The sequence below is a fragment of the Podarcis liolepis genome (assembly GCF_965112155.1).
Source record: "Podarcis liolepis genome assembly, chromosome: 15".
Classification (NCBI taxonomy): Eukaryota; Metazoa; Chordata; class Lepidosauria; order Squamata; family Lacertidae; genus Podarcis; species Podarcis liolepis.
The window spans coordinates 27,658,353-27,676,300 of NC_139566.1; the positions used below are offsets into that span (position 1 = coordinate 27,658,353).

Genomic DNA, 17,948 nt, shown 5'->3' on the forward strand with positions numbered 1-17,948 from the left:
GTAGACCCACTGAAGTTAATGGACAGGCTCATTAATTTCAGTGGGTCTGCTCTGAGCAAGCTGAATGGCTCTTAGTATTATTTACTGTGTTTATTCATTGCTTACTACCTAGAGCAGTGGTCTCCAAACTTTTTTCAAAGGGGGCCACATTTGATGAAGTGAAGGGCTGTGGTTGCCGACCAAAGTTGTTGACCTTTTAAGATTGAAGTTGTTGAGCTTTTTTAAGAGTTGGAGTTGTTGAGCTTCTTTTATGATTAAAATTGTTGAGGTTTTTTTAGGATTTTACCCCAGGAAATACACTGCCACAGGGGCCGTATTAGGCACCCCAAACGCATTATGGACCTGCCTGACATAGAGCATCCCAAAGGGACTTCCCTTTACTCCATAGCCTGGCGGGTTGCAGGTGGGCAGATGTAGGTCTTACCTCCCATCCTTTGTTTTGCCTCCTAGTTGCTCCGAGTGCCAGGACCTCCTCACAAACTGGTACTACGAAAAGGATGGGAAACTCTACTGCCACAAGGACTACTGGAGGAAATTTGGCGAGTCTTGCCACGGCTGCTCTCTGCTGATGACTGGGCCAGTCATGGTAAGGATTTGGCATTGTTTCTGCTTCCCATTCTGAGTATCCCCAGAATTTTATGTTGTGAACAACCCTGAGACCTGGGGGTATAGGGTGCTATACAAATGATGCTGCAGGATGGGGGAAACTCAGCATCCGAAGCCACTTCAAATCTCTACTAGTTACTCTGTGTTGGTTTCCTGCTGCTTCAGAGGGTAGGACCCCAAACCAGTGGATTCAAATTACAAGAAAGGAGATTCCAACTAAACATTAGGAAGAACTTGCTGACTGGAAGAGCTGTTCCACAGCAGAACGGACTACCTTGGAAGGCGGTGGGCTTTCCTTCATTAGAGGTTTTCTGTTGGATAACCATCTGCCAGGGATTCCTTAACTGTGATTCCTGTAGTGCAGCGGGTTGGACTAGATGACCTTTGGAGGCCCTTCCAACTCTGTAATACAGTGACTGAGCAAGGTTAGGATTCAAAGCCCTAATGATGACATCAGGCTGTATCCCCCACCCCCGCCCCCCCCACAAAGTGTGTCTTCTGGGAAGGGCCTGGCAGGAAGGAGGAGCAGCTTTGTTGTGAAATGTTTTGGGACGGAGCACAAGACGAAAGTGTTTCCTGTTGGGCCTCCAGGCTGTGCATGCCGTAAGGCACTTCGCCTTTGTTCTTGGGACTCAGGCTCCCGTCTTTGTAATATGATATTGAACCTCTCAACAGGTTTGGCAAATGGAAGATTTTTTCAGTGGGAGGTGCATCCTTTTTCAAAAAACCAAAAGGACCGTGCTTTTTGCTTCCAAACAGTTCCGTTATTGCTGTTGCATTTATATCCCACTCTTCATCCAAGGAACACAATTGTGGTGATGTACATGGTACTTCCAGGGGGAAGCCATGGCTCAGTGGTAGAGACCCTGCTTTGCATGCAGAAGGTCCCAGATTCAGTCCCCGGCAGCATCTCTAGGTACAGCTGGGAATGTCCCTTACCTGAAACCCTGGAAAGATGCTGCCTGTCAGTGTAGACAATACTGATCTAGATGGGCCAAGAATCTGAATCAGTCTAAAACAACTTCCTATGTCGTGTGATATGGTCAGTTTATTTATTTACACTTACATCCCATCTGCCATGGATGCTTTAGCTGAGATTTCTGCATTGCAGGGGGTTGGACTAGATGACCCTCGGGAGTCCCTCCCAAGTCTATGATTCTATGTTCCCACAAAGTGATGTACATGTTTTTTCCGCTCCTCATTTCATCTACCCAACAACCCTGTGAGGGTAAGCTAGACTTGAGAAATAGTGACTGGCCCAAGGTCACCCAGTGAGCTTCATGGTTGAGTGGAGATTTGAACCCTGGTCTCCCAGGTACCAGCCTGACCCTCTAACCACCACTGCAGTATGCTGGTTCTGCATCATCCATTGCTGGCAGAAAGGACACACTTCCTTTCATTCACACTCACCTGTGTGTGTGTGAACACATCTGTGCACAGGATTGGGCCAGAGTTGTAGAACATTGTCTCTGGGCTGAATGATGCAGGGGCTGATGGGAACTGTAGTCCAAAATGGCAGGAGGGCACCAGGTTGAGTGAGTCTGCACTGAAGTGTGGGACTGAGAGCCAGCGTGGTATAGTGGTTAAAGCATCAGTCTGATTTCATCTTGAGCTCCATGGAGAAAAGGGTGGGATATAAATGCAGTACGTTAATATAAATATATAAAATTATTCAGAACAAAGTGAAGGTATCTTTCTTCTGACTGCAGGCGAAACTCTCCATGTCTTGATTTAAAGCTTATTAGGGCCGCTAGACTAGACAGCACTTAGCTCTGAATCTGAGATCCTGTAGAAAGTTAAGAAACAGGTCCCCAAATGCATGTTAGGGCTGAAGGTGGAGTCCTGAGTTTTGAAAGGTTGAAGACAACTGCTGTAGGGGAAACTCTGCAGGCCAACAGCTCATTTCCCCTAGCAAGAGGCATTTTTTAAAAAAATGCTTTTTGAGACCCCTAGTGGATTCTAGGGGAAGCGCAGCCCCAAATACCTGTACGGTACTGTATTCATGTATATGCTATTACAGTACAATCCCAACTTATACACATTTAACTTGTGCCATTTCAACCATCCTGCCTTCAACCAGGCAGGCTGATTGAAATGGCACAAGTAAAATTGAAGCCAACCAGATGCCCTAATGGGAAACCCACAAGCAGTCCCTGAGCACAAAAGCCCCCTCCCTTCCTGTAGCTTCCAGCACTTGGTATTCAGAAGCATTACTATATCCAACTGTGGAGGCAGAGCATAGTAGCCACTGACAGCCCTCTCCACCATGAATTTGTCTAATCCTCTATTAAATCTATATAGGCTGGTGGCCATCATTGGCTCCTGTGGGAGCGAGTTCCATAGTTTAACTATTAAGCCCCCATGTGAGACAGGTAACACCCACACTCCTTGCAACGTTCTCCTCTTCCTCCCTTCTCTCACATGCTTTTAAGTTAGGCCTGCTTTTCCAGGAGCAGCCGAAGCGACAAAATGCCCCTCCGGCCAGCAATTGCAAACCTTGGTTTGACCCTGCGGTGTGCCGTCTGGTTTCAGGAAAAGGGTTGATGTGGCTAATGCATGGTTGAGATTTCTCTCTTGACTTTTCTGGGTCTGAAAGCACCTTTGTTGTTTTGCCTTTGTCTGCTCTCCACCTTGGCTTAAACCTCGCTTCTCTGCAGGTGGCTGGTGAATACAAGTACCACCCAGAATGCTTTGCGTGTATGAGCTGCAAGGTGATCATTGAAGATGGCGACACGTATGCATTGGTGCAGCACTCTGCCCTCTACTGGTAAGGGGAAGTTAGAAGCCCATACTGCAACTGTGGGGGGCAGGGGGTGGAATGCAGGCAGGGGGGTCCAATGCTTGGACTACTGCAATGCGCTCTATGTGGGGCTACCTTTGAAGGTGACCTGAAACTGCAATTAATGCAGAATGTGGCAGCTAGACTGGTGACTGGGAGTGGCCGCCGGGACCACATAACACTGGTCCTGAGAGATCTGCATTGGCTCCCAGTACGTTTCCGAGCACAATTCAAAGTGTTGGTGCTGACCTTTAAAGCCCTAAAAGGCTTCGGTCCTGTATACCTGAAGGAGCGTCTCCATCTCCATCGTTCAGCCTGGAGACTGAGATCCAGTGCCGAGGGCCTTTTGGCGGTTCTCTCACTGTGAGAACTAAAGCTACAGGGAACCAGGCAAAGGGCCTTCTTGGTAGTGGTGCCCGCCCTGTGGAATGCCCTCCCTTCAGATGTGAAGGAAATAAGCAGTTATCTTCTCTTTAAAAGACATCTGAAGGCAGCCCTGTTTAGGGAAGTTTTTAATATTTAACGCTGTATTGTTTTTAACACTTGATTGGAAGCTGCCCAGAGTGGCTGGGGAAACTCAGCCAGATGGGCGGGGTATAAATTATTATTATTATTATTATTATTAGAGGTGGGGAGAGGGGAGGGATGGAACTGGCAGTTCCAGCATAACGTTCTCCACTCTTCTGTTTAGTGGCAAATGCCATAACCAGATTGTTCTGACGCCGATGATTGAGAGGTTGTCCACCGAGTTCCTGTGTGAACAGCTGCCCTACACGCTGACCCTCATCTCCATGCCTGCAGCCACTGATGGCAAGCGAGGATTCACGGTGGCTGTCGAAGGTGGCTGCTCAACCTATGCCACTAGCGTCCAAGTGAAAGAGTGGGTGATAAATCAGTTTGTATACTGCTTAATGCCAAAACACATGTCTAAGCCAAGTTTAAGTATAAAAGCCAATCACACAAGCATTACAGTATAAACGCTTGTAGTTAAAATATGCAGTTAAACAATACAATATTAAATTGCTGTGTTGTTTAATTGCCTATTTTAATTATGGACATTTATACTGTTTGTCCTTCTTAGAGACTCTAGTTGAGAGAGCAAAGGGAATGATTGTATCGTATACAAAAGACTTGCTTACTTTAGCTCTTCCTTTTCCCTCTTCGCCATGTTGACATATAAAGGTCTCCCTCAAGGCTGTATATATATCTTTTTAACTTTGGTTTTGTATCGTCGTGACTCTGCACAATTGGAGTTATCATGTTCCCAAACCTTTAAGAGACTGGTAAATGTACAGTATTTATTGAGAAGATATGTTCCTTTTGACACCTCAAGTGGGCCTGAGAAGATTAAGACAGTCCAGAATATGGTTTAGTCATTAATAATGTCAAATCTGAAGTTTTTTTAGTCAAGGGGGGGAAACTAAACACAAGTAACTGTTTAATTCTAAAGAGCCAGAGCTGATGAAATCTCCCAGTTACCTTACCATAACCTTCTCTGCCTCAGCACCTTGGACTTTACAAATAAAGAAAAACAAATAGCCTGCTTTAAATCTTTAAACAGACTGCTGAATTTTTAATAACCAGGGATAGACATTGTGACAGTTTAAAATATTTTTTTAAAGCAACAATAAGACTGATATGAATTCTTGCTGTGAAAATTTGGGGCATTGCAGATTTTACTAAAATTGAGAGTTCAAAGCGATTTTGTTTGTGTGTGTGATTTTAGGGGTTTCAAAAATTACCCCAGCTGATTTCATTAGAGCAGAACCAGGCATGGAAACGGTTTCTGGTCTAAATTATGTCAGGGTGATAAATTACTGGTGCAGTAGAAATCAGCTGATGAAAGACAGGTTTCCTGATATGTTTTTAGAGGAACAGAGGTCAAACAGTCTAGGAAACTTTTTGTTGCAAAACTTTCAGAACTATTATCCAGATATTTTGGATTCTCTTTACAGGCACTGAATCCACTAGGAAATGTCACTAGAAATATTTTTAAATAAAGAGTTTTGGAAGTAGGAATACAAACTGGTATAACTGCCCTCACATCCTCAAGAACAGCGAAATGGTTAGCAAGTGTAAAACTTCAGCACCAATTTGAAAAAATACTTATTTTCTATGACAGTGGAATATCAGAAAGCTTTTTCTCAATTTGAACAAATGGAATCTATGATAGAATTGGGGGAGATCTAATGGCAAACCAGTGCAAGGTAGAAGGTGTGTCTGTGAGGAACCAGTACTGGAGGATGTGACTGATAGAGAACAGGGAAGAGCCCACCCAGAGATGACTATAGGCAGCATTGCCTGTGGTTGGACTAGATGACCCTTGTGGTCCCTTCCAACTCTACAGTTCTAGGTTTCTATTTCATTAAATTGTCATGGAGATATGAAGACATCACAGTGCTAAATGTATCCTGACAAGCTCCTAATGTCCCCTCTCTATATTTTTCTTCTCTTAGTCATGTTTATTTGTTTTATAAGCAAAACTCCGGTTATTTTAAGGACAATATGTAATTTATTTGTTAATTTTAACACTGACTACTGCACTTTTATGGAAGTTTCACTCTTCCGTGGTCTTTGGAGTAGTGCAATTCATGTTGTTACTCCTTGAAGACCCAGAAAAATAAAAATAGTTCTGCTGTCACATGGCCCTCCCTCTTTGTTTATAGAGTCAACCGACTGCATATTAGTCCTGATGTCCAGAACGCTATTCACCCTGGAGACAAGATCCTGGAGATCAATGGGACCCCGATTCGCACACTACAAACAGAAGAGGTACAGCCTGGACGTCTCTTTAAGTTCACTTCTTGCTCCTGGTGATTTGGGAAATAGAACAGAATGGAGAAGAGAGAATAGCTCAGGGCTGGTGGAAATGCTTTGCATGCAGAAGGGCTCAGGATTGATCCATGGCATTGCTATAAAGATCTCTGATGGGAACCCTGGAGAACAGGTGCCAGTTGACCAGCCTTGTGCCCTCCAGGTGTTTTAGACTACAACTCCCATCAGCCCCTGTGTCATATGGCTGATGGGAGTTGGTGAAGGCTGGAGTAGACAACTCTGCGCTATAGATGGACCAATAGACAGACTTGGGTATAAGGCAGGGTTGTTGTCTTTTCTTAGCCACTGGGGCCTTTGGTCTGGTCCCTCAGTTGTCTTCAATATATCTCAAGGCACAAGCAAAGTTCTCACATTTGTGAGTTGTGGGCAATTCCTTCTCTTTCATATGTGGCATAAATACAAGCCCCCTCACTGGAATATGGGCTACTGCAAACAGTTAGAACAACATAGGTTTTTAAGGTGCCGCAAGATTCTAACAAAATTTATTAGGGCATAAAAAGCTTTTGTGGACTGAGGGCCACTTTGTCAGGTGCATTATTTGTTTGTTCATTTATTTTGTTATGTTTATACACTGCTTGATTGTAAAAAAAAACCCCAAAGCGATTTACAAAAAAGATAAAGCAATAAAATTGTTGAGAAGAATTAACAATAATTTAAGACATTCGAAAAGTTAAATTAACAGTACTCTGAAAACAGATTAAAACTCAAATCAGCTTTCTAAACAACTGGGTAGGCCTGCCTAGACAAAAATGTTTTTTGCATGTGCCAAAAAGAGTGAAGGCGCCTGCCTGGTGTCAATAGGCAGGGAGTTCCGAAGTGTAGGTGCTATCATGCCAAAAGATCAAGTTCTTAAAAATGCAGAATTGGTATTATGTGGCACCCGTAACTGCACTAATTCCAGCTGTTAAAGGATTTACAGTCAAAACCAGCACTTTGAGTTGGGCCCATAAACTAATTGGCAGCCTGTGCAGTCAGGCCAGTATAATATGCTCAAACAGTTTTCCACTGGCGAGCAGCCTGGCCGCCAAATTCTGCACCAGCTGAAGTTTCTAAACTTTCTTCAGAGGCAGCCCTATGTATAACGTGTTGAAATAATCTAATCCAGAGGTTGCCAGAACATAGACGACAGAAGTTAGGCTATCCCTGTCCAAATGGGGTCCAGCTAGGCCACCAGCCAAAGCTGATGGAAGGCACTCCATGTCACTGAGACCACCTGAACCTCAAGCAATAGCAAGGGTTCCAGAAGTACCCCCAAGCTATGTACTTCAGAGGGAGTATAACCTATCAGGAGCAGTCAACATCCAATCCATCCATTCTAGGGAACCCCCCTCTAACAGTGCCTGAGTCTTAATCTGGATTGAGCTTCAGTTTGTTGGCTTTCATCCAGTCCGTTAATGAGGCAAGGCAATGGTCCAGCACATCCACTGTCAAATCTTCAGATGTAAAGGAGAAGTACAGTGGTACCTCGCAAGACGAATGCCTCGCAAGACGAAAGAGTTTTCCGTTTTTTGAGTCGTTCCGCAAGACGAATTTCCCTATGGGCTTGCTTCGCAAGACGAAACGTCTTGCGAGTTCTTGCGAGTTTGTCTCCTTTTTCTTAAAGCCGCTAAGCCGTTAATAGCCGCTAAGCCGCTAATAGCCGTGCTTCGCAAGACGAAAAAACCGCAAGACGAAGAGACTCACGGAACGGATTAATTTCATCTTGCGAGGCACCACTGTACAGCTGTGGGTCATCAGCATATTGCAGGCATATATGCACACATGGTTTGGTGTAGGATTGTAAGCAGTGAGGAGAAGAAATGCAGAGAGTGCAGAGACAGCCATAATTACATAATTAACTGTGGACAGTCACAGAAACCTGCGTCCTGATTTACGGGTGGCGCTGTGGGTTAAACCTCAGAGCCTAGGACTTGCTGATCAGAAGGTCAGCAGTTCGAATCCCCGTGACAGGGTGAGCTCCCGTTGCTTGGTCCCTGCTCCTGCCAACCTAGCAGTTCGAAAGCACGTCAAAATGCAACTGGATAAATAGGTACTGCTCCGGCGGGAAGGTAAACGGTGTTTCCGTGCGCTGCTCTGGTTCACGAGAAGCGGCTTAGTCGTGCTGGCCACATGACCCGGAAGCTGTGCGCTGGCTCCCTCGGCCAGTAAAGTGAGATGAGTGCCGCAACCCGAGAGTCGGTCACGACTGGACCTAAAGGTCAGGGGTCCCTTTACCTTTACCTTTAAACCTCTTATAGGTTGAATTGAGGCAAAGGTTGAGGTTTTTGTGTGAGGTTAGTTTACCAATGCCAGGATGTCTGTGCTATCAACAACTTTCTGTTTGAATGACCCCTGGAGATGCTCCCTTGGAGGTCTCTCTCGCCTTCATTGTGCAACTTCCTTATTCCTGGGTTTGCTTCTCAGATAGAGGACCTGATTCGCAAGACGAGCCAAACCCTCCAGCTGTTGATCGAGCATGACCCCGTCTCTCAGCGCCTCGACAGACTGCGTCTGGATGCCCGGATGCCCGGGCGCACGAAAAAGCCCTCTTCTCCCTGCCCTATATCAGCTCTGGACCTGAAGGAGAACCTGGAAGGAACGCTGCGGCGTCGCTCCCTCAGGTACCAAGGCCAGGGGAGGCTACCCCCAAAATTTTTACTGACTTCCAACTATCATTTTATTTTGGCTATATAGCTTTTCACTTTGCAGGAGGTTGGACTAGAGGAATTTAGGCTGACCCCTCTAACACAGTGCTCCTCTCAACCTGGCACCCTCCAGCGGTTTTGAACTGCAGTATTCTCCGCTGGCTGAAGCTGATGGGAGTTGTGGACCAAAACATCTGGAAGATTCCATTTTGGGGAAGGCCTGCTACTCTAATGCGTGTATCCAACATATTCCTGCCTCCTGCCCTACTTGCTGCTAAGGACTACTAAGAGCCAGTGCAGTGCAAAAGTTGGACTAGGACTTTGGGAGACCAGGGTATGAATCCCCTCTCAACCATGAAGCTCCCTGGGTGACCACGGGCCAGTCATTGCCTCACAGTCCTACCTACCTCACAGGGTTGTTGTGATCATATGAGGAGAGGGAGAACTATGTACATGTCAGGGACTGGAATGAAGAGGAAGAGGAATGGTGGCAATCACCCCCTACCCCTTCTCCTGTAGCTGAGGGAGGTTGTGTTGAGTTACAGCCAAACTATGAGGGAGATAACAAGTCAGAGACAAGCGAGCAGCTAAGTTATGAGGTGTTAGGAGAAGCAGGGGGGGAGAGACAGAGCAGCCAGCGGACACTTCATTTGACAGCATAGATGATCCGCCGTCCCCTAGAACCCGACGTTCGTTAAGGGTGCAAGAGCAACGGACACAGAGGCATTTGACCCTGGGGGGCCACCATAGGGTCAGATGCTGTTGGGAAAGAGGGAGTTGCTCACTCTGGCTCCTCCGCCTTCCATCATGGAGGAAGGACCGGATTCTTCGTCTTCTGCCGTAATGACTGAATAAATCATAAGAGCCTCCTTGTTTCTTCCCTGCTTCTTGAAATCATTGGGGAGAGGGAGAGAATTCCTCAAGCCTGACAGTACGTCACATTGAGCTCCTTGGAGAATACAGTGGTTTATAACTGTGATAAATAAGGACAATATTGGATAAGTTGGGTATCAAGACATAAGTCACATAATGGCCCACTGGACTTTGACAAGAGTGCCCCCAGGACAAAAGTTCAAGGTTCCTATATAGATTTACAAAGCCCTGAACAACTTGGGTGCAGGATACTGTTGTAAACCACCATGGTACGTTTTTTAATGAAACAGCGGTATGTAAATATTTTTTATAATAATAAATGATTTTTTTTAAGTGCCCCCCCGCCCCGTCCTGTGATCACGGCACAGTGCATCCAATCTGATTTCGTTTTGTGTGGCGTACTAAATGCAGCCTTGAATTCGATCACGGTATGGCTTCTTTTATACCGTTGTTACACACGTTCATTTATTATGGAGTGTGGTCTGGCGAACCTAGGTGTGCTTCGTGTGCATCTCTTCCTCCCATCCCAATGAGCTGGAGAACAGGGAGCCTGCATCTTGGACTTCCAGCAAAAGATCTAACCTTGGTTGCGTCTTCCACTCCAGGCGAAGCAACAGCATCTCCAAGTCCCCTGGCCCCAGCTCCCCAAAGGAACCGCTCCTCCTCAGCCGGGATATCAGCCGTTCCGAATCGCTCCGCTCATCCACAAGTGGCTCCCAGCAGATCTTCCGCCCCTGTGATCTGATCCACGGGGAGGTTTTGGGAAAAGGCTTCTTCGGCCAGGCTATCAAGGTGAGGAAACTGTCGCAGATACTCGCTTACCTTTCTCTCCCAACAGAACCCCCAGGAATGGGGCATGTCTGCTTCTCACGTTAATGGTGTTCTATTAATCAGGATCATCATTTGTCCCATCAGGTTTCTCCCAGCAATTGTTTCACTGTTCCTTTTGCTGTCCTTGAAGTTGGTGCAGCTGACACTGAATGGGAAAGGGCCATAGCTCAGTGGTTGTTAGAGCATCTGCTTTGCTTGCAGCAGGTTCCAGGTTCAATCCCCAGCATCTCTAGGTAGGGCTGGGAGGGGCTTCTGCTTGGAGCCCTGAAGCCATTGCTGCCAGTCAGTGTAGACAGTGCTGAAGTCGATGAGCCAATGTCTGATGCAGTATAAGGCAACTTCCTAAGCATCTCTGACTGCAGAGTTTTAAGTTGGCTCTCCCCACCTTCATCCTGATCTGGGGCCCAAGAGCCTGAGTAGCCGTACCTAAGCTTCTTCGGCACCGATGCTCTGTTTGCCAATCATTTCACCTTCTGTCAAAACTTTGTGCTTGAGCCAATTCTCCTGTTTAGGTGAAAAGGTGGCCCTGTTGGACCACAGCTTCTAGGCTGAGTTCATCCGTGGCCCTGCTCCATCCTCCAGAACACCTGGAGTTCTGATTTGGGGATAGTCTGTCCTTTGACTCTGGCACAATGTGGACTCTGGCACAATTCAGGACGGAGAAAAGAAAGTACTCCTTCATGCAGTGCGCAATTAACCTGTGGAACTCGCTGCCACAGGAGGCTATGAAGGATACCAACCAAGATGGCTTTAAAAGAAGATTAGGAAAATTCATGTAGATGAGAGCTATCCACGGCTACCAGCCACAACGGTTGTGCTCTGCCCACCACAGCTGGAGGCAGCGATGCTTCTGAATCCCCATTGCTGGGAACTACAGGAGAGGAGAGGACTCTAGTGATTGTTTCCCGCTTGTTGGCATCTGGGGCATCTGGTTGGCCCCTGTGAGAACAGGGTGCTGGGCCAGATGGGCCATTGGCCAGATCCAGCAAGCTCTTCTTATGTTCTTATGGCCCTGGGAAGGGGCTTATAACCATGCCCTGTTTCAGCCTGCATCCTTGGGTATGTGCCACATTCCAGCTCCTCTTTACCTTCTCTTACTAATGAACCTGTTTCTTCTCCTCCTCCTTCCTCTTCTGTGGGTAGGCACGTAGCAGGTGCAGGTAAGCCCAATGCTCTCTTTGCAGCATGCCTTGTGATGAGCATTCCCACTCAGGCGAGAGCCCTCAGACTAACCCCGGCCTCTGATTTGTGCACGCTGCCCACCCCCACCCTGGGCTGCAGCCAACGCCCCAACACCCCACATTCTGCAAGGCTACTGCGTTGGTTGGGGGGGGGAGCATCCAGCTTGCCCTTGCCTTCTGAACGTCCTTTCTGCATGGCCTTCCTTTTAAAGGAGACGTACAACAACCTAGCACCCTCCTCTCCTCTGCAGCTGCACATTTGTTTTGGAAAAGCAGGGGACTTTTAGATTACTTGCAGAAAATGTAATAACACTTACTGTAGTAAAAAAAACAACAACTCCTCTATGCTGTTTACATAAAGTCAATAACAATACAAACAACATTCAAGTAAAAAAAAACCTAGATAAAAGCAAAACAAAACAAATAAAACTGGTTAGGACTGCTGGTTGTCGTCGTCTTCTGTTTCAGTCACAGGGGTGTCAAACGTCTCAGGCAAGTTGCTGCCCCTCATTATGTGCTTGACCAGTCAGGCCCAGTGCAGGTGACATCCTCCTCTTCTTGTCTTCTAATTCAGAATCTAATTCAAACACCTGATATGTATATCCATTATTTATTTATTGCGTTTATATCCTGTCTTTACTCCAAGGAGCTCAAGTTAGCATACGTGGTTCTCCCCCACATTTAATTCCCACAACAGCCCTGTGAGGTGGGGTAAACTGTAAGTGAGTGATTGGCCAAGGGTCACACCCAATGAGCTTCGTGGCAGAGGTTTCGAAAGCCCGTCAAAGTGCAAGTAGATAAATAGGTACCGCTCCGGCGGGAAGGTAAACGGTGTTTCCGTGCGCTGCTCTGGTTCGCCAGAAGCGGCTTAGTCATGCTGGCCACATGACCTGGAAGCTGTACGCCGGTTCCCTCGGCCAATAAAGCGAGATGAGCGTCGCAACCCCAGAGTCGGCCACAACTGGACCTAACGGTCAGGGGTCCCTTTACCTTTACCTCCCAAGCCCTAGTTCCACACTCTTTAAGTGCTACACCACACTACCTCTCTAATTTTAAGACCCACTCTATTTTTGCAATTTTATGTTGTTTAAATGTTGTGTTTTAAATTGTTGTAACCTGCCCTGTGACCTTAGGGTGAAGGGCAGGTAATGGACTGAAATAATACTACAGTGGTACCTCGGGTTAAGTACTTAATTCATTCCGGAGGTCTGTACTTAACCTGAAACTGTTCTTAACCTGAAGCACCACTTTAGCTAATGGGGCCTCCTGCTGCTGCCACGCCGCCGGAGCACAATTTCTGTTCTTATCCTGAAACAAAGTTCTTAACCTGAAGCAATATTTCTGGGTTAGCGGAGTCTGTAACCTGAAGCGTATGTAACCTGAAGCGTATGTAACCCGAGGTACTACTGTATTAACAGTAACAAAAATGAAAGCGATAATAAATGACAATATAGCGGCTCTTCACTGCTGAAGACTTCACACAGAGCTCAGCATACCTCTCCCTTTGGTTTGCTTTCAGTCTGTTCATTACAGGCCTTGTTCACATCGTCACCTGCTCTCTTTCTAAGCGGATAGACTGAAACAAGCTCTCTAAAACAGGAGGCTTTCTTTTGGGTTTTCCAGGCCTAAAAGTGGGGTGTTCCGTTTCTCTGCTTCACAGAAGCGATCTTGTTAGCACAGCGGACAGGTGTAAACTGACTAGAATGCGCCCACTGCGTTCAGACAGCCCTCTAAACCTTGGGCTGGAGGTACAGGAGCAAGCCATGAGCTCCCTCCTTGGGTGTGCACACACATTACTTGCTGCTTTGATCAAGTAATGTGTTAATTCCCAAGTGTGAGAGGAGGACAGGAGGTCTGTGGGAGTGCAGAGCTCCTTCCTGATTCTGCCAAGTACAACCCTTAAGAGGCCTGGGGAAGCCACTCTGCTGCCAGTGACCCTTTACTGAGATCTTGCAAGGGTCAGTGAGATCATGCAACGGTTTAGAAGCGCCGTGTTAAGTTCTTCTCACTTTTGCTGTTCAGGTGACTCACAAAGCAACAGGGAAAGTGATGGTGATGAAGGAGCTGATCCGTTGTGACGAGGAAACGCAGAAGACCTTCTTGACAGAGGTAGGCACAGCCGTTTCAAGCAGGTCCTGAAACGGGTGCATTAAGCTGTCCTGCTATACAGCAGCCTCGATATGAATGGGGGCTCAGGAAGATCACCCCATGGCTGCCCACTTAGAAGAGAGCGAAAGAACATTATGTCATGTGCTGCTCCTCTTTGGCTTTTAAGCCGTGCAGATAATGCCCAAGACTTGGGTTGCATTTAATGTTGCACATCGCTCTGGAGAGCTAGAGCTGGGCTGAAATGTGTTGCTGCAGAATGGCAGATCAAGTTGATGGATTATGCCGAAATGGCTAAAATGACCGGAAGAATCAGAAACCGGGACGACCAAAAATTTTAATAAGGAATGGGGAAAATTTATAATTTATCTTAAAAACCATTGTAAACAGTTAAAATCATTAGTAGGATTGGAATAACACTTGTAGTTTAATGGTATATTTTGTACACAATGGAGAGGTAAAAGATTTGGATTATTATAAAAGACGCAGGAGGAAATGATTGACAATAGGACACACAAAGGGGGGAGGAAGGAAGTCCAGGAGATTCTTTGGAATCTTGTTTCTATGTTGGATATGTGACTGTAAAATTTTAATCTGAAAAAACAAATAAATAAATTTATATATAAAAAAGAAATATGTTGCTGCTTGAAGTGAGGCCCCTGTGCCCCTCCATTTGCCAGTGATGACATTGTTAAACCTCTTGCTGCACCCTTCAGACACCAATTCCTGTTTCCCATCAAACTTGCCACTCCACAGTGTTGGCTATTTGCAGTATGGTAGCGCTGCAGAGAGCTTGCTGGGGAGACCATGCATTAAAAAGGGACTCAAAAATAGCTTAAACAAGGTTTTAATTACAAAAACAAAAGCTCCTTATACACTAAACACATCAGCAACAAACCAGACCCAACCACCAACCCACCCCCCAGGGTAATGGGAGAGCTAGGTGCTGCTCCTTATATACTACACCCAATTGCTGACACAGCTTAATCAATACAACTCAGCAGCACCTGCTATGTTTCACAGCTGTAAAGGTGGGTCTCGTTATTTTGCTGTGGCCCCTTAAAGACATACACATCGGGAACAATGATGAACCTTTACATTTAAAGAAACCATTCAACACACAGTTCCACCCGGTTTTGTTTATGTACTTTCTTGCATGTTTATATTTCATTTCCATTTTTATTTCTTTTCTTTTTAAAAAACTATTACATGTATGGCCCACCTTTTGTCCAAGGAACCCAAAGGTGTCACACGCAGTTCTCTGCTTCCCCATTGTACTCTCGTAACAGCCCTGTTGGTTAGACTGAGAAATAGTGACTGGCCAAAGGGTGCCCGGTGAGCTTTGTGACTGAGAGGGGGCTTGGACCTTGGTCTCCCAGATTGCAGTCTGATGCTCTAACCTGTACTGGCAGGGTGGAATATATATTCTTCAAGGCCAGCACACCTGGGCTCCCTGATGCTACAGCAGTTCTGAAGGTGAGCAAGTGTGGATCGCATCAGTCCCTCAGATGGGACTGCAAGAGCTGCTTAGACTTCAAATACTTTTTATTTTGTTTTCTTTAAAAAAAGCAGCAGCAGCAGCAGTAAAAAGGAGGTCTCAGTGCATCCCAAACCCTTGGACTGCTGTCTTGTCTTCTCAGGTGAAGGTGATGCGCAGCTTGGATCACCCCAACGTCCTGAAATTCATTGGTGTGCTATACAAGGACAAGAAGCTGAACCTTCTCACAGAGTACATTGAAGGCGGGACTCTGAAGGATTTCCTCCGGAACATGGTGAGTGAAGGCAGCTTGTCAGATGAGCAAGGAGAAATTTGACCCTAAAAGTGCAGTGGCTCTTGGCCACTAAAGCTCTCGGCTTCTAAAGTAGTCTCCACCAGGCCTGGTGCCTCCAGCTGTTTTGTACTCTTAACTCCCATCAGCCCCAGCCGGCACAGCCACAATGTCACGCTGGGAAAGACTTTGAAAAGAGCATTGCGCCTTTCATCCACTACAGATATGTTGCTTGTTTAAGGAACATGTTAATGAGGGCCTTCTTTTTTGCCTTGCAGGAACCATTTCCCTGGGAGCAGAAGGTCAGCTTTGCCAAAGGAATTGCCTCAGGAATGGTGAGTTCCCCGGTTCTTCACAAATACACACACTCTTTGCCCAATGGAATCTTGTCTTGAGTTGTATATCCTGCCCCATCTTGAGGGCTTCAAAAATACGAGATGCTGAGCAAGGGGGGTTGAAAGGTGCATTTGAGAGAGAAACGAGCCGGCCCTACCATTAGACGGCATTAAGCAATTGTCTCAGGTGGCAGACACTAGCAGTGGGGGCAACAGTGGCATTATTCCTCTTTCTGAAATGAGAACCTCCCTCTGAATGAGCAGCCAATGCGCAGGAGTTTGCCTCTTAAGGCTTTGCAGCCCAAGAAGCCCCAGTCCAGGCTCATGACTTTGAAAGGGTTGCGATGGGGCGTTCCTTTGCTGGAGAAGCAAAGGGGCTGTCATAAGGACATAAGAAGAGCTTGGCTGCTGGATGAGACCAAAGAGGCCCCATCTAGTCCAGGATCCTGTTCTCACAGTGGCCAACCAGATGCCCCAATGGAAAGCCCCAAGGCAGGGCATGAGCGCGGCAGTAGCAACTCTCCCTTCCTGCGGCTTCCAGCAACCAGTTTTCAGACACATGTGGCTTACCGCAGTGGAGCTGGTGGCTCATTTCTGCATCCTCAGCAGCCGTGGTCTCTTGGTTGCACATGAACCCCTCACACCTGGTGGTCTCCAGCATAATAGGCTTTTAGTGCAGTTTGTCTGACAGGATTCTGGGTCAGACCAAACCACCTGTGACCTGCCTCCCCTACCCCCAGGCCCAGCCACCACCTTGGCTTTTTTTTTTTAAAAAAAATGTATTTTATTAAAGATTTTCTTAGTTTACAAAAGTATGTGCAATGTATGTCTCTTTTTTTTCTCCAAGTAACATTTTTTTACAGATCAGTTTCATTTGTTGAGACATTAGGAAAAAGAAGGGGAAAGGGTGGGGGAGATGGGTGGGGGTGGGTTCGGGTGGTGATGTTTCTATTATACTTAATATATGTGGGGTTTTGTGTCAGCATCGCTTGTGCAGGTTCTGTGCTATTCACTTGTGTTCCTTTGGTGGTGAGAGAGGCTGGAGTTGGCCTTGTTTGTTTGTGATTGGCTGTGGTGGTCTTTGTTTTCATGTGTGAGTGGGGTGGGTGGGTGTTTTGGATCAGGTTAACCATATTGATTTGTATGCCGTTGGTGGATTTTTGTCATTGTCTTGTTGGGCTGTGTATGTGATAAAGGGGAGCCATACCGGGGTGAAGGCGTCTTCTTCTATTTGTCCCCAACCACCTTGGCTTATAAGAAGGGCAGTGGCTTGGAGGCACTTGGGTAGCCCGTGAGACAGGCCAGTGGGAGTGTTGAGTGGTTTCAGCCAGAAGTGCCACGTTGGAAGTGGCCCAGACTCAAACAGCGTTGGTTCAAATGCCTCTCTTCCCCTTCTTCTCCCTTTCACAGGCTTACCTCCACTCGATGTCCATCATCCACCGAGATCTGAACTCCCACAACTGCCTCATCAAACTGGTGAGTTCCCCAGTCTCTCCCCATCGCCCACCACCAAGCAAAACAGCTGAGAGTTGGAGCCCTCTGGCTCTCTGCACACAGAGACCTCATAGGTCCACGTTAGTGCTGTAAATGTATCCCAGCAAGAGCGGGTGCACCGTTGCTCAGAACTTGGGTGTCTTTAAGCCTGACGTCTTCATTGGAGGCCAAGAGCAAGTGGTGGCTTAAGCAATGTGCATTTGCCCCCCCCCCCCCAAAAAAAACCTGTTAGGTTTTTCTTTGAGCTGTGGTTCCTCCCTTCTCCCTTCTCCTATAAACCAGGGGTTCCCAAACTTTTGGTGCCACTGCCCCTTGGTTCCATGAAATCATTCCCAGTTCCCCATACCCTATAAAAAAACAGAATAGTGGTTTGCACACAACAAAATTCAGAGCAGTAACGTTTAATTGCCTATTTATTCCAACTGGGAAAATCAGAAACCAGGAGGATCAAAACTTCAACAAAGAGTGGGACAAATTTATATCATACTTGAAAGACCACTGTAAACACTGGAACT

At 46.6% G+C, this 17,948-nt stretch overlaps 1 protein-coding gene across 4 annotated transcripts in view; it reads left to right on the top strand.

Moving 5' to 3' along the window:
* Positions 1-17,948, top strand: part of LIMK2 (LIM domain kinase 2) — a 54,625-nt gene that overhangs the window by 30,944 nt on the left and 5,733 nt on the right. For 3 of the 4 annotated variants that reach the window (XM_083478647.1, XM_083478650.1, XM_083478648.1), the window contains 10 exons: positions 451-586; positions 3,264-3,373; positions 4,077-4,265; positions 6,052-6,157; positions 8,624-8,820; positions 10,323-10,509; positions 13,752-13,838; positions 15,476-15,607; positions 15,883-15,939; positions 17,350-17,415. In XM_083478647.1, the coding sequence (XP_083334773.1) occupies positions 451-586; positions 3,264-3,373; positions 4,077-4,265; positions 6,052-6,157; positions 8,624-8,820; positions 10,323-10,509; positions 13,752-13,838; positions 15,476-15,607; positions 15,883-15,939; positions 17,350-17,415 (1,267 nt within the window). The remainder of the gene's footprint in view (positions 1-450; positions 587-3,263; positions 3,374-4,076; positions 4,266-6,051; positions 6,158-8,623; positions 8,821-10,322; positions 10,510-13,751; positions 13,839-15,475; positions 15,608-15,882; positions 15,940-17,349; positions 17,416-17,948) is intronic. The other variant, XM_083478649.1, reaches the window with a different exon arrangement.